This window comes from Callithrix jacchus, chromosome 8 (genome assembly GCF_049354715.1).
Source record: "Callithrix jacchus isolate 240 chromosome 8, calJac240_pri, whole genome shotgun sequence".
Classification (NCBI taxonomy): domain Eukaryota; kingdom Metazoa; phylum Chordata; class Mammalia; order Primates; family Cebidae; genus Callithrix; species Callithrix jacchus.
Window position 1 is genome coordinate 42038098 of NC_133509.1, and position 15674 is coordinate 42053771.

The 15674-nt window shown below is 34.2% G+C and overlaps 1 protein-coding gene across 1 annotated transcript in view; it reads left to right on the top strand.

The window, feature by feature from the left end:
- Positions 1–15674, top strand: part of UNC13C (unc-13 homolog C) — a 640690-nt gene that overhangs the window by 310487 nt on the left and 314529 nt on the right. Inside the window, exon 13 of the mRNA XM_054239666.2 lies at positions 14327–14483. Coding sequence (XP_054095641.2) covers positions 14327–14483 — 157 coding nt within the window. The remainder of the gene's footprint in view (positions 1–14326; positions 14484–15674) is intronic.

A 15674-nucleotide genomic window follows, 5' to 3' on the forward strand; every position in this document is an offset into this window, starting at 1 on the left:
TTGTGATTTTAATTTGTATTTCTCTGATGATTAGTGATGTTAAAGATTTTTCATCACTATTTGCCATTTGTATGTCTTATTCAGGCAAATGTCTATTCAGATCCCTTGACCATTTTTAAAGCATGTTGTTTGTTTTCTTGCTGTTGAAATATTTGAGTTTTTTTTTATATTTTGAAGATTAATTCTTTATTAAATGTATAGTTCACAACTTTATAGGGCAACTCCCTACTTTGTTGATTGTTTCCTTTGCTGTGAAGAAATTTTTAGTTTAATGAAATCCTATTGTCTATTTTTGCTTTGTTGCCTGTGCTTTTTGAGTTTATAGCTAATAAGTTGTTACGCAGACCAATGTCATGCAGTTTTCCTCTGTATTTTCTTCTAATAGTTTTATAGTTTTGGGTTTTACCTTCAAGTTTTCAATCAATTTTGAGTTGATTTTTTTTTGAGATGGGGTCTCGCTCTGTCACCCAGGCTGGAGTGTAGTGGTGTGATCTCTGCTTACTGCAACCTCTGCCTCCTGGGTTCAAGCAATTCTCTGTCTCAACCTCTTGAGTAGTTGGGATTACAGGCACCTGCCACCACACCTGGCTAATATTTTGTATTTTTTAGTAGAAACAGGGTTTCACCATCTTGGTCAGACTGGTCTTAAACTCCTTACCTCATGATCCATCCATGTCAGCCTCCCAAAGTGAGTCGATTTTTTATATGGTGTGAGATAAGGTTGGGTCAAATTTCATTCTTCTACATGTGGACATCCAGTTTTTTAACATCATTTGCTGAAGAGATTGTCTTTTCCTCACTGTGTGTACAACGAGAGTGAGATTTGGCACTCTTGTTGAAAATTATTTGTCTGTAAATGTGTGGATATATTTCTGGGCTTTTTATTCAGTTAATCTATGTGTCTATTTTTATGTTAGTACCATGTTTCATTATTTTCAATAAGTGTCATCTTTTTAGTGTTTATTACTCTAACTTTTCCCATGGAACTAAAATTCCATTTCTTGAATTGCTCTGACACTAACACCATTTGCTTGCAAAAGTAAAGTCAAATGTTTCAATATTACTAATCCATTGTTTTAAATCATGTCTTTTGGGAATAAATCATGTCTTTTGGGAAGAATATTAAACATTTCCAGAGATTGCATCAGTACTTTTTGACCTTTTTCTCTTTTCGAAGATGTACTTTGGTTTTTGAGGAGGTGGTTTGCAGCACCTCTGCATCAGTCATTTTTAATTGCTAGTTGTACTTCTAATCCTATTTCTACCTTGAGAATAATTTAAGTAGTATTAGAACTGTAGCTGTTAAAAGTAAATGATTTTCAACAGATATGGTTAGAAGCAAGAACATGTTTGCATTGACTGTAACTACACGTAGAGAGAGAACCCATATAAACATGGAGGTGGACATCTGCCAAATTGAACATCCTATAGAAGCCCATCAGCTGAAAGCTCTGCAAAGAGCAAAGATTGCCTCAGGCTGACTTCCATGTCCAGTTCTTTCTTGTTATTTTTCCTAACCCCTGGCTGCAATAGAATTAAATGTTGATGGTAGAGAGAAGTAATGCATGTAGCTGGACACAGCCAACGTGTTATTTATACTCAGAAAGGCATAGTGTGTTAGAGCATGTAAGGATTAGATCTAAAAATCCTGTCATTTTGCAGATGGAAAAACTGAATCTAGAAGTAATATAGTTACTTTCAAAGGTCACAGTAGAGGGTTAGGTCTAGAATGAAGCATCTTTATGCCGTGGTACTTTTAACTCTAAATTGGCCACCTAGATTTTCTCTATCCCTCCACATACTGTATCTATCTCTATCTCTATCTCTATCTCTATCTCTATCTCTATCTCTATCTCTATCTATCCATCTATCATTTGTCATCGATCTATCTGTCATCTGTCTGTCTATCCACACATGCATACACACTTTGCTGACCATTTCTTCAAGGTTTCAAAGAAATGCAGCCACTAATCCTGATTCATATTTTTCCTTTACTAAGATTTGTCTATTTTTCTTTCTTCCTTCAACCATCCAAGGAATGTGTAGTCTGATGCATACTACTACTACCTTTATCATATCAATTGCATAATTATTTACTATTTACAGTCATGAAAAGACAAGTTCAATGTAGGCTATCGTTCTGGTACAGAAGCTACCTTCTTTAATATAACTTGTTTTATCAGTTTCTAGAAAAAGATAGGTATTTTTACCAAACTGGGAAAAAATTATACTCATTGGAGTGACCTGAAAATTTTATTGCTCAGTTTCAGCATTTTATTTTTTAATATCAGTATCAAATGATTAAGCTTTTAATCTTGGCCTTCAATTGTTCGTTTAAATCCCAAGTCTCTAGTTATTTCTAAGAAGATGATTTTAATATAAGTTCTAAGAGGTGGCAACTACTCCTAAGTATTGTATCTTTAATCTTTAGGTGTATTAAAATGTGTTTAATTTAACTGTGACTAAATTTATGAGTCATATTTAAATTTTTGAACAAATTCTCATTTTCTTTCAATCCAAAAACAGAAGTTTTGCTGATTAGTTAGCTCACAACAAAAACACTGCGTTAATGTTAATTTGTTATTAAAACTGGTAATAAAAAAATCTAGTGGAATGAAAAGTAGCATTAAGAGAAATGCTGGGTTTTGCTTATTAGCCTTTTTTGATATTCACATAGTTACCATTCTCATATCTTTATTTTGCCTTAGGAAGTTATGCACCAAGATCATTCTATTAATATCTTTTAAAATCTTGATAAATTTATTAAGTAAAATTAAACTGATATCTATTTTACAATAGTTTTATTATATCATGAGACATGTATTCCTAACTAGAAATTACTTGTCGGTAATATATTTTGCAAGAAAAAAGTCATTTTGTCAGTGATTTGTTTAACTTCTTCAACAAAAACTTTTTCAATGATATTTAAAACTATTATAGTTTGTACAGTTTGGCATTATATACTTTAAGGGTTATGCAGTTTTCTTCAAAAGGAAAATATATACAAATAAATATTTAATTTAGTTAAACAGAAAGAAAAAACATGTTAAATATCTTATTAGTGATTATGGTTACAAAGAGACTCAAAATCAACAATAGGCAAAATTTGAATTAGCAAAATTTAAGATGTAATTTTCTATATTTTTTTCTGGCTAGGGTAATAAAACACATTAATGCTACATTTAAAAATATACAGTGTACATTTTAAACAACAAAAATATTTAGTGCCAACCAGAGATAATATATTTAGTGCCAACTGTGATAATATAATTTAGCAGTATTTCCTGCTGGGTGTTTGTTTTTGTGTTTTCATGTAGACATATACACATATCTTTTTGTGTGTGTCGTGCGTTGGGATAGTCAAATTTCTTTATCCTGCTTGTTTTAGTAGCTTACAGGGTTTCTTTGAATATGTATTTGCTGACCACCTGGATGTTGTCAGCATCCACCTGCAAACTTTAAACTGAAAGGCCAGCCCCTAAAAATTTTCTACTTTCTGCCATTTCTTTATTCAAATGAAGCACTCTTTTAGACTAGGGAAAAATATGTTTCAGCTTCTATTAGTGGCTTTTCTAAGCATATTTCTTTTTCTGAACAATATAAACAACCAGTAAATTTTGTCTTGCTAAAAGCAGAGCATAAAAGATTCTATATAATCCCCAGGGTATATTGTTCCCAGCGTTCTTCTAGCACTTTCTTCTAAGTAGCTTCACATCCCATTGTTCATTCTCTATTGTACAGGCAGTATTACAATCTTGGGAGTTGTATACTCTTTAATGGATATAGAGTGAGAAGGTGTGGGAAAGGAGAAAAAGCTCTACTGCCTGGGGTGGCCATTAGCATGAAATAGGGAGTGATTGATAGCCTTGCTTGGCAGCAGTCTCCGCCCCAGAACTCTGATACAGAGGGCGGACATTGGAAGGTTCTCAGAAACACCCTCCCATTCCTCTGTGGTCAGGTTAGTGTTTTAGGAGTTTAAATACTAGGCAGTCACTGAATAGTTCTCCAACTAGACAGCTGTCTAAATTTAGGAAAAGTTCCTTCCAGAAACTGGGAAATCTTTGATTGGTAACTTTAATTTCCAATACTGCTGTGAATTTGCATCCTTTTTGGTTTTCTTGGAAGTTTCCATGGGATGCTTACAGGGATTGAATCAGGTGCAGCTAGCTACCAGCCATCATACCCCAGAAATCATCTCAGTTAAATTCTAATTAGAATGTAAAATATATCTGTCAGTTTCTAAGAGGAATACATGTCTAATGCTCTAGAAAATTTAAAATACTGCTCTCAGCATACTGATTATAAGTAGACTCATATTCACCTTCAAAGTAGCCATTGTTATTACAGTACTGCTAGGTACTTCTGCCAAATTTTCACAATATAATTGGATGTTTTGATAAACTGTCATACTCAAGCACATGCCCAGTCCTCTAAAATTTACATAAATACCTTAGGTTTACATTTTGATTCATATTATTTTAATTTGCTTTTATTCAGTAATGTTTGTTGGTCAGTTGATATATACAAGAAAACACTGTGCTAAATATGGGCTGGATATATGTATCTTAAATTTTGCTAATTCAAATTTTGCTTATTATTGATTTTAAAAGCCTCTTTGTAACCTTAAGTACTAAGAATAAAGATAATTCAACCTTTAATTCTTTGATAAGAAGAATTAATTTTTTATCTTTGATTAAGGTAAAAACTTATTTATTTTTTAAATAAAACTGCATAACCTTTAAAGTATATAATATAAAACTGTATGAACCTATAATAATACTTTAAAATATCATTAAATTATTGTAGAATAAGTCAAATCAATAACACAATGTTTTTTTCTTTTAAAAGTTAACAAAGCATAAACCAAATATATTCCAGATGGAACAGATACATATGTAAGTAATACACAATATTGAAAAGAAAGGGCAAAAGTAAATAAAATCATTATGTCAAAGATGTATCTGCAGTCCCACGTTCACTGCAGCATTAGTCACAATAACTAAGACATGGAATCAGCCTAAGTGTTCATCAATGGATGAATACATTGAGAAAATGTAAAATGTACTCACAATGGAATACTTCCTTTTAGTCTTAAAAAAGAAGGAAATCTTTTCATTTGCAGCAATACGGTTAAACCCTGAGAATATTATGGTTAAGAGAAATAAGCCAGGCACAGAAAGACAAATACTGCATACTCTCACTTATATGTGACACCAAAAAAACTGGAATTCATGGAAATAAAGAGCAAAATGGTGGTTGCCAGGGCTTAGGGAAAGGAGGCAAGTTGTGGAGCTATTAGTCGAAGAATACAAAATTTTAGTTAGATAGAAAAATAAATTCCAGAAATCTATTTTACAGCATGGTGACTATAGTTAATAACAAGGTATAGTGTTCTTGAAAACAGCAAAGTGAGTAGATTTTGTGTTTTCTCACCACATAAAAAGATAAGTATGTGAAGTATTATGAATGTTAATTAGCTTGATGTAGCCATTCCATAATGTATGCATATTTCAAGCCAACATATTGTCCATGATAAACGTATAATTTTTATTTGTCAATTAAAAATAAATAATTTTGTTTGAATTTTTTTTTAAAGAGAGAGTGAGGAGTATAAATTAAGAGAAGCTATACCCTGGTGGTTGGTTAAGAAGGAGTCTCTAGAAGTACATTTCCTGAATTCCAATCTTTGAGAAACTTACCTGCTCTGCGACTTTAAAGAAAAAAAAATTTAAAAAGGAAAGAAATGTTTAATTACAACAAATACAGAGAGGGCATTAGATTTCAGAAACATTGGCAAAACAAAAACAATTAAGTATTTAAAGACAAAGTTGGAATTACTAAGGCTACCTAGTTTACTTGATGTTTTCATGCTGTTTGTGATGAGAACAGCAGCTTTCCTACCTGGTTTCATATTTTCAGAGATCATTCTAAATCTTAAGTTATAATATTGTCAGAATTAGGCTTAAGATTGTTTTGTTAGGATGTTTGGGTACTGGAGAAAAAAATTCAAGGTTTTGTATTTTGGAGATCAGAAGCAGAAAGTAATTCTACGATTTTTTAATTATCTCAAGGTACAACGTATTTTTTTTTTCTGACTGTGGTATGTGAAGTGGTCGTTCATATTGGAAGCATGGCAGAAGTTTCCGTTTTCACTTCTACTCTTCCTAAATTGTTTTTCTGCCTCCAGTACCTGCTCATTTGAATCCATCTGTATACACCTTCAGAGTCATATTTTCAAATTAATATGATAATGCTAGTTTTTTTCTGTAGAAATCTCATGTAGCTTCATAGAGTTCACATAAGAAAGTCAAAACTCCTTAGCTAGATACTGTATGAATCAAGGTTCAGCCTTGACCTACTTTACCTTGGTCATCCCTTGTCATCTCTTCACTTTCCTTCTTATTTCCTCTTCCGGCAAACCCCTGTCACTCTATGAACGCTGATCTTGCTAAGGTAATAATGATGGTTATTTGTTCAGTCTAATAATTTCTTTTCTGTCCTTATTTTATGAAACTCTTGCTTCACTTAACAATATCAATCATCCTCTTATCGAGATTACCCTGATCTGATTCCGGCTTCCTGGGTTTACTTGTACCTATCTTGTATTTCTTTCATCACAATTATAGAATTTACTTTTATTTTCTTCTTGCATCATTTCCTTGTATATTGCTATTTTCCAGGTGACATTCTCTAACATTTCTCTGTTTATTGTCCATATTTTCACTAGATAATCTTATCTTTTCTCATGGTTTCTGATGATTCATGCTAATGATACCAAATCTAGGTGTTCAGTCCATGTCATCAAAAACCAACAACATTCCAACATGGAAGCTCTGTGAGCACCTTAAGCTCAAACTTAATGGGATATATAATCCCCACCTCCAATTTTTTTCCAAATTTTAGTTCTGAGCTCATTTGGCAGAAGAACCGTTCATGTAGTCACCCAAACTAGAACCTTGAAACTTAACTTCTTCTCTTCCCCATCCCTCTCTCCTCATCACTTCTAAGTCCTGACAGTTTTTCCTCTCTGAATATTTCTCAAATCCATTTCCTCATCAACATCTACACACTACTACCCTAGTTCAGACATCCATCATCTCTTCCCTTCATATCCTCCTAATTGGACTCTTTACTTTCACCTTCCTTAAACTCATCCTCCTACATGCTCCTCCCATCAAATTAATCTGCTTAAAATCCAGATCTGATTATGTCATGTCTTATTACATGTTGAAGAACTAGAGTTCCTTGCTGATACTTTTTAACTTATATTTGCCCTGTAAGATTTTGAACTTTGTCCAAAATGTCATTTGATGTATAGAATAGATTCAACTTTTCTAACGTGTTACACAAGGCTCTCTATAAACCCCTCAACCTTATCTTTGGCCATACCAATCTTAAATGTTGTCCTGGAAATTTGGGCTCTGTTAACCTAAAATTGCTAGAGTTCACTTTACACAATATTTTATTTCTTTCCGTAGTGCCTTGATTTGTACTTTTTCATTCTTCTGGAATATATTTTTTATCCATCAGTGATAGCAAACCTTATGCCAGGCTTGGCTATCTCTTAGTCAGTCATTGACTATTAGCCCAGCCTCATTTTAAGTCTTCCCTGACCCTCCTCACCAGGCTGTAATATATACATTCAACTCATTGTCTCCATAGCACTCTGCTATGCCTTTTTCATAATTTTTATATAACTCTATTAAATTTATTATGTGACTGACTCCCACAGTAGTCTAGAAGGAGATTCATTACTTCATACCTAAAGCTAATATAGTATCTGCCATTTAGCTGTGTTCAGTATTTGCTGAACCAACTTGAAAAGATGCTAAACTCTTCACTCTTCCATAATCATTACCTCAACTCTCATCCGTAGTCCTTGTGTTTCTAGAGAAACACTTACTATTCACCACTATGGGATTCAGTTCTGCCTTTGGAGAATTGCCCTGCACCTCCAGATCGCTCCTTTATCCTATGGCCCAGCCAAACCTTTTGGCTGCCTCTATGATTACACTTTCTGTTGTACAACAAAATTAGGATTTGAGGTATGTGTTTCTCAATTAGGAGTATGATTTCATTAGATCATGGCTATGTTTTAATCAACTCCAGATCCTTACCCCTAAAAAGATTGCCAGGAATATAGTAAGTACATAGTCAGTGAAGAAAGAGTACCCTGACCAGATGGCTTCAATAGGAAATAAATGGTTAAACACTAGAAAACTCTTGGAATAAATTCTAATACTAATTCTAATCAATTTTCATAGGATAACGTAGTATACTTACTATTTGACTATACATTGAAGTTATTCTTAGAGGATGTTTTAAGTGTGAACATAAGTTTGACATTATTTTTTTCTAATTTTTCTGTGAATAATATATGTTAGCATTAATGATAAATGCATAGCAAATATTGTATTAAACTATGTAACTCAAGACTGCACTTATATACATGATGTTTCCTGAATTATATAAATGTTTACATATAATCTATGAATTATTTGTTAACCTCTCATTTTGGTCATGAAACATTGCTCTGATATTCAAAAACCACAATTTCTTAGGGTGTTTTTATCATCAAGATATTTGCTTAACCATCTCAAAGAATAAAATAGGCAAAGAATGGTTTTTCATACCTCTAATCTTCCCATACTGCATTTATATTTCCCTCAGATGACTTTTAAGAAGTGAGCATTGTTCAGTAATTGTGTCATTTTCTTTCAAATTTATTTAGTTTTTTTTAACTGACAGATAAAATTATACATATTCATAATGTACAACATGATGCCTTAAAGTAAATATACACTGTGGGATGGCTAAATCTAGCTCATTAACATATGCATCATCTCACAGAGTTACCATTTTGTGGGAGAACTTTTAACATCCATTCTCGCAGCATTTTTCACAAATATAAAATATCATCATTAACGATAGTCACCATTCTGTAAAACAGATCTTTAGAACTTATGCCCCCATTCAAATATCATATTATATCCTTGGACCAGGATCTTCCCAACCTTGCAACCCCACCTGCTCCAGCCTCTAGTTCATACGTTTCTACTCTCTACTTCTTCGACTTCAACTTTTTAGACTGTATATATGAGTGAGATCATGCTGTATTTGCCTTTCTGTTGTCTGGCTTATTTCACTTAATGTCCTCCAGGTTCATCCATGTTGTTGCAAATGGCAGGATTTTCTTCTTTTTATGAATGCACAGTATTCTCCTGCATATATATCCATGTTTTCTTTATCCATTCATCTGTCGATAGATACTTAGGTTGATTCTATTCCTTGGCTGTTGTGAATAGTGACACAATACACATGGGAGGGCAGATATATCTTTGACATGCTGCTTATTATCTTATTTGCAGATATACCCATTAATGGGAATGATGAATCATATGATTGTCCTCTTTTTTCGTTTTCTGAGGAACTGCCATACTATTTCCCATAATGGCTGCACTAATTTACATTCCCACCAACATTGTACAAGGATTTCCTTTTCTCCACATTCTTGCCAACACATCTTACCTTTTGTTTTTTGGATAATAGCCATTCTAATAGGAGTGAGGTCATATCTGATGTGGCCTTATTTTGCAATTTCCTGATGATTAATGATGTTGAACATTTTTTCATATACCTTTTAGCTATTTCTGTGTCTTCCTTTGAAAACTGTCTATTCAGGTCTTTTGGCCATTTTTAATCAGATTTAAAAAAAAAAAATTGCCACAAAGCTGTATAAAATGAACTGTGAATATACCAAAAGTACAATTTCCAGTGGAATTTACCACCATCTGAAAACAACTATGCAGGAGTCTTCCTCCTTCATCAACCCTGCTTCTACTTATTTTGGTTCCCAAAATGCCATATTTTAACCAAAACATTCTTTTGCATTTGTATGCCTCTCACAGATTGTTTTGACTTTTTAAGCTACCTTTCCTTGGGCAGAACAGTTCATTTCCCTTACACTGTTCATGATAGCTTCATTTCAATTGTGCTTTAACTTTATACTCGGTGTTCTGAATTATAGCCGTTGGCATGGGATGCAACAGATGTCAATGTCACGGGCTCCCTTATAGTTGTCCAACTATGAAACGAGTTCCCTCCAAAGTAGTGAGCTCCCCGTTACTTGATGTAGACAAACAAAGGGATGATGACTATCAGTCAGGAATCCCATAACAAAGTTTCTAGATTTGAGAGGGAGGTTCAATCGAGTGATCTCTAAGGTTTTTTTTTTTTCTCCATGTCTAAGAATCTGTGTATCTTTATTATTTAGCATCAGGTCATTCTTTGTCCTGAAAAAGCATGCACAATTTCTCTATCAGTAATTACCATTCACTGTTATATTACATCTTACATCTGTTTGCCTAATTAATTTTAATTTATCCCTGTGTTACTGTACTATCTATACTTAAAGTAACCACTAAGCTGCTGTTGCCTCCTTAACCAAGCCCCAAAAATCTCAAGGTGGCAGCTATAAAAGTAAAGCCTGAGTAACATGGCTGCTTTATGAGAACTCCAATCATGTTTAAAACCAAGAATAAGATTACTCAGCCTGATGACCCCAGTATCCCTTTAAATACACAATGCATGGTCTGGGTAATAAACCCTGAGTTTTTGAGTGTCTTAACAGTGTATTTGCAAAATTGACTATGGTGTTTCTATATCTCTTTTTCCCCCTAGATCTTTCATTGTCACCTACACCATTTTATGCATTACATTTTCCACAAGTCTTGACCTGTGATTTCAGTCTGACGAATGTAATTACTTGTGAATTGTTGAAAAGAAAAGGAAATATGATAGCATAGCTCAAAGAATTTTTTGTTTCTATTTTTTAAATAATTTCTTTTTATCAAATAAACTATATTATTTGTGGATTCTCAATACAGATTAATTATAATACATTTAGTGTATAATAAAGTCATAACACTTATTTCCTTAAAGAAGGCGTCATTAATAATGTGATGGCAGGGTTAAGTCGCACAAATCATGGAACTCTTATGGCATAAATTTTTATTCATGATTCTTGAAGATGCGCCTTTAAAGATTTAACCTTTTTTGTAATCAGTATTATGACAAGGTAGGTAGCAAGCTACCTGGTTATAATCTAAGGAAAGCCATTGTTTTCAGGACCACCATCTATTTTTTATAGGAGAGTCACTCAGGTCTAGCTGTTTATGTATGAGTTCAGTAATACAAAGGTCAGAAATGTATAGATGCCTCAGTGGCATAGTAAGATATGAGAGCAAAATAGGATCACATTATACAGTGACATTTTCTTTTCTCTATGTATATTTTATCTTTCACTTTTATCATAAGCTGTGCTTTCCATTTTCAAGTCTTTTGTTACAGTTCAAATGAAACAGATTTCCTTGAGAGATGTAACAAAATTGGACACTTTGTGCTTTTGATGGGTATAAATGATACCATTATTCAAGGTTTAAAAGAAATGATCTTTAAGCTTAAAGCTGGCATAATTCAATCTGTTCTCATTATTCATTTGTTTGCCTAATTAAATCTTGCCTGTAACAAAGTGCTTAGAAAAGGGAATTGCTTACGGAAGATATTTCTTCCTGAAAGACCATACAAACTGGACTCAAGTCAGATGTTACGTTTACTTGTTCATTCAGTGTGTAATGAGAAGAGGATGTCTTGCTACTTTACAACTGTGAGAGGCATGCAAATGAGAAAGAACATTTTGGTTAAAATATGGCATTTTGGGAACCAAAATAAGTAGAAGGAGGGTTGAAGAAGGAGGGGAGACTCCTGAATAGTTGTTTTCTGATGGTGCTAAATTTCAATGGAAATTGTACTTTTGGTGTGTACATGGAGCATTCATAGCTGAGTTTACACATCTTTGTGGCAAATTATGTTCTTTGTTAAAAAAAGGTGCATTTATTCAGCATTGTGATCAAACTATTATATTTATTAATCAGTTGAAAATGTGCAAAAAATCTGCCTTAAAAACATTTATTGGAATGCTTTACATAAAACAGAAGCTAAAATCACCTGTTATATATTTAGTCACAAGTATAATCCTCGAGTTTTTTGCCTATACATATGAGTATTGTCTAAAACTTTTTTGACACAAGTATTGTCTAAAGCTTCTTTGACAGCAGCTAGGCAGTGTCACCCCTGTCCTGGCTGAATTCACAACTGTGTTGTAACCTGTAGCTTTCTTGTCACTTCTCTGGCTCTCTTCTGATGTTAAACTTTGTTTCCTGTCAGTAATTAAGATCTTCTGCCACTGCCATAGCTACTGCTGCTACTGGAATCACCGTTTTGACCACCTCGTTTCCTGGTTTGGCAAAATATTGACCTCCATGGCCACAGGAACCAGAGATTCCACCTCCAAAGTTTTAACCCTTCATTGGTCAAACATTTGGATATTGACTCTTATCATTGCCAAAATTGTTGTAGCTTCCACTACTTCTTCCAAAATTACTTCCTTTATTACCAAACCATTATACTCATCCCCACTGCCACCATATCCACTACCACCACAGCTGCCACCAAAGCCACACAACCACTAAACTTTCCTCCATGGAGAAAGTTGTTATCCCCCTGAAACCACCTCCATGATTACCACAAAAGCTTTTAGGACTTCTTTGACCTCTTCGACTGGGTGAGGCACTAGCCATCTCTTGCTCTGACAGGGCTTTTCTTACCTCACAGTGTGGCCATTTATAGTAAAGTGTTTCTTTTCTTTCTTTTATATATATATTATATATATATAATATATGCATATATATTATATATATATAATATATGCATATATTATATATGCATATATATATATTTTTAATTCTGGGATACATGTGCAGAACGTGCAGGTTTGTTACATAGGTATATATATGCCATGGTGGTTTGCTGCACCCATCAATCTGTCATCTACATTAGGTATTTCTCCTAATGCTATCCCTCCCCTAGCCCCTCAACCTCCAACAGGACCTGGTTTGTGATGTTCCTCTCTCTATGTCCATGTGTTCTCAATGTTCAACTCCTGCTTATGAGTGAGAACATATGGTGTTTGGTTTTCTGTTTTTGTGTTAGATTGCTGAGAATGATGGTTTCCAGCTTCATTCATGTTCCTGTAAAAGACATAAATTCATCCCTTTTATGACTGCATAGTAGTCCATGGTATATATGTACCACATTTTCTTTATCCAGTCTGTCACTGATGGCCATTTGGGTTGGTTCCAAGTTGTTGCTATTGTGAACAGTGCTACAATAAACATACATGTGCATGTGTCTTTATAGTAGAATGATTTGTAATCCTTTGGGTATATACCCAGTAATGGAATTGCTGGGCAAAATGATATTTCTAGTTCTAGATCTTTGAGGATTTGCCACACTTTCTTCCACAATGGTTGAACTAATTTACACTCCCACCAACAGTATAAAAGCATTCCAATTTCTCCTTATCCTCTCCAGTGTCTGTTGTTTCCTGACTTTTTAATGATTGCCATTCTAACTGGTGTGAGATGGTATCTCAATGGTTTTGATTTGCATTTCTCTAATGACCAGTTATTGACAATCGTATTTATGGAGTTATGGTCATCAAAGGTTACAAAGTACAACCCCTTTTCTTGCCACTGCCTGAGTTATGATTTCAATCACTTCAGTTTTCTTGTATTGTTCAAAATAATTTTTCGGGTACTGTCTTTCAGTGTCTTTTTAGTGCCACCAACAAAGGTCCTTTTCAGAGTTAAGTGGGTACCTGGTCTTTGAGAATCTTCTCTTGAAACAGCTCTCTTTGTTTCTGCAACTCTTCCATCTACCTGTGCGCCCTGCCTGCGTTCATGGCTGCATCCACCTCCTCCACGTGGCATATGTGACAAACCTAAAGCCCCTGTAGTGCTTGGTTTTTGGGTCTCTCATTACCACACAGTCTGTGAGTGTTCCCTATCTCTCCTCAGACTTGCATTTACTTTTTCAAAGCTCAATCCTCTGATGCAGAGCTTCTGCATCTGTTCAGTCTTTAGAAAACTCTGACTTCAACATGACAGCAGTGTCAAGGGAGACTTTAACAACACTTTCTCAGCAGCGTCCATGGCCAAAAAGGGCAAATTACTTTCCAATTAAGCCACTTTACATTTGTGAATGAGAAATTTTCAAAAGGCCAAAATTGTTTTTCTTTCAATTAGAGATGGTGCAGTTTTCTCTCCTTTTCATAGATGTAGCTGCGGAATTACTTAATTGCTTATATTAGAAGCTCTGTTGTTGCACAAATTAATTAATTTTTTTACTTGGTTTTAGCTTCATATCATTGAAAGAGGCACTGAATCAATTTTTGTTTTAAAAGCACTTTATGTTTTTTGTCTTTCAGGCACTTTTCATGTCTGTCTTCTAAATACATGTGCCCTGGTGTCCCTGCCGTCATGAGCACCTTACTGGCTAATATAAATGCTTTCTATGCTCACACAACCATTTCAACAAATGTACAGGTTTCTGCCTCAGATCGATTTGCTGCAACCAACTTTGGTGTAAGTATACTTTTTTACACTTTAAAATTCCTAGCAACTTATGGAAGTTACATTTCAAGGGACTTTGAACTTAAGATATTCTTGGAATCTTATTGCAGGAAGTAAATTTTAAGGAATAGCCTAATGGGCTCCAGCTGTAAGTTTATTTGAAACATTTTAATAAATTAACTTTGACAGTCAATAGGAATTTTTATTACGTTGAATCTTCATATCTGAACGGATATTTTTCAGTGAGGGAAAAACAGATTTTATAAGAGAATGCTGGGACTTTATAAGGCATTCTCAATGTAGCAAATTTGTGATTCACCATTTCAGATTCACTGTCTTGTAGATACAGTTCCCTGGTGAGTGTGAGCTTGGCTGCCTTCTCTGGAACATATTAGGCTCCATTTGCACTTCCTATTGGTTCCTTCTGGTACTGCTGAATAATGGCACATCCTCTAAGTAAAACATAGTATGTGTTTAAGGAGCCTAAGAAAAACAATCTGATATATGCAAAGGTATCAAGAAATGCATTGAAAAGTAGAAATTCAGGGACACAAAGGAGCCTACAGAATTCATCTGTTGCATCCATTACTGTAACTCTTTCTGTACAAGTATACTATAACTGAAACTGGCAAGACTGGACATAGATTGTAAATTAAGAATATTTCTAGTAAAGTGGTAAGAGTCAAAATTAAAAATTAGTGGAGAAGGAGAAGAGAGGATAGATACCAAACTTTTCATGGCATGAAATCAACAGCATCAATAGCATTTGATTTGTTTGGGGACAAGGACAGGAGAGAAGGAGAAGACGCCTGGAAATATTCCCAGGTTTCTGGTCCGGGCAAATGGGTAGGCAGTAGTGCTTTTCAATAACCCTGTGAGGCAGGTTTTTTGTTATTTTTATTTTCATGGAGGAAACTAAGATCGATTGTGGGAAAGCGATTTTTTTCATGACACCATATTGTCATGAAAAAAATCGCTTTCCCACAATCGATCTTAGTTTCCTCCATGAAAAAAAAAGCACTGCACTTCCAATTTAGTTCACTGAATATATTTTTGTTACAGAGAATGTTGTTTAGAAACCAAATTTTGAGTTATGTGTCATAGAATATAAACAGTTGACATAGCAAATAAAAGGATGAAAACCCAATAGGGAAAAAGATGTCCTCTTGTGTTTACTCTTTTTCTGTCCTTTTCCTATAAAAG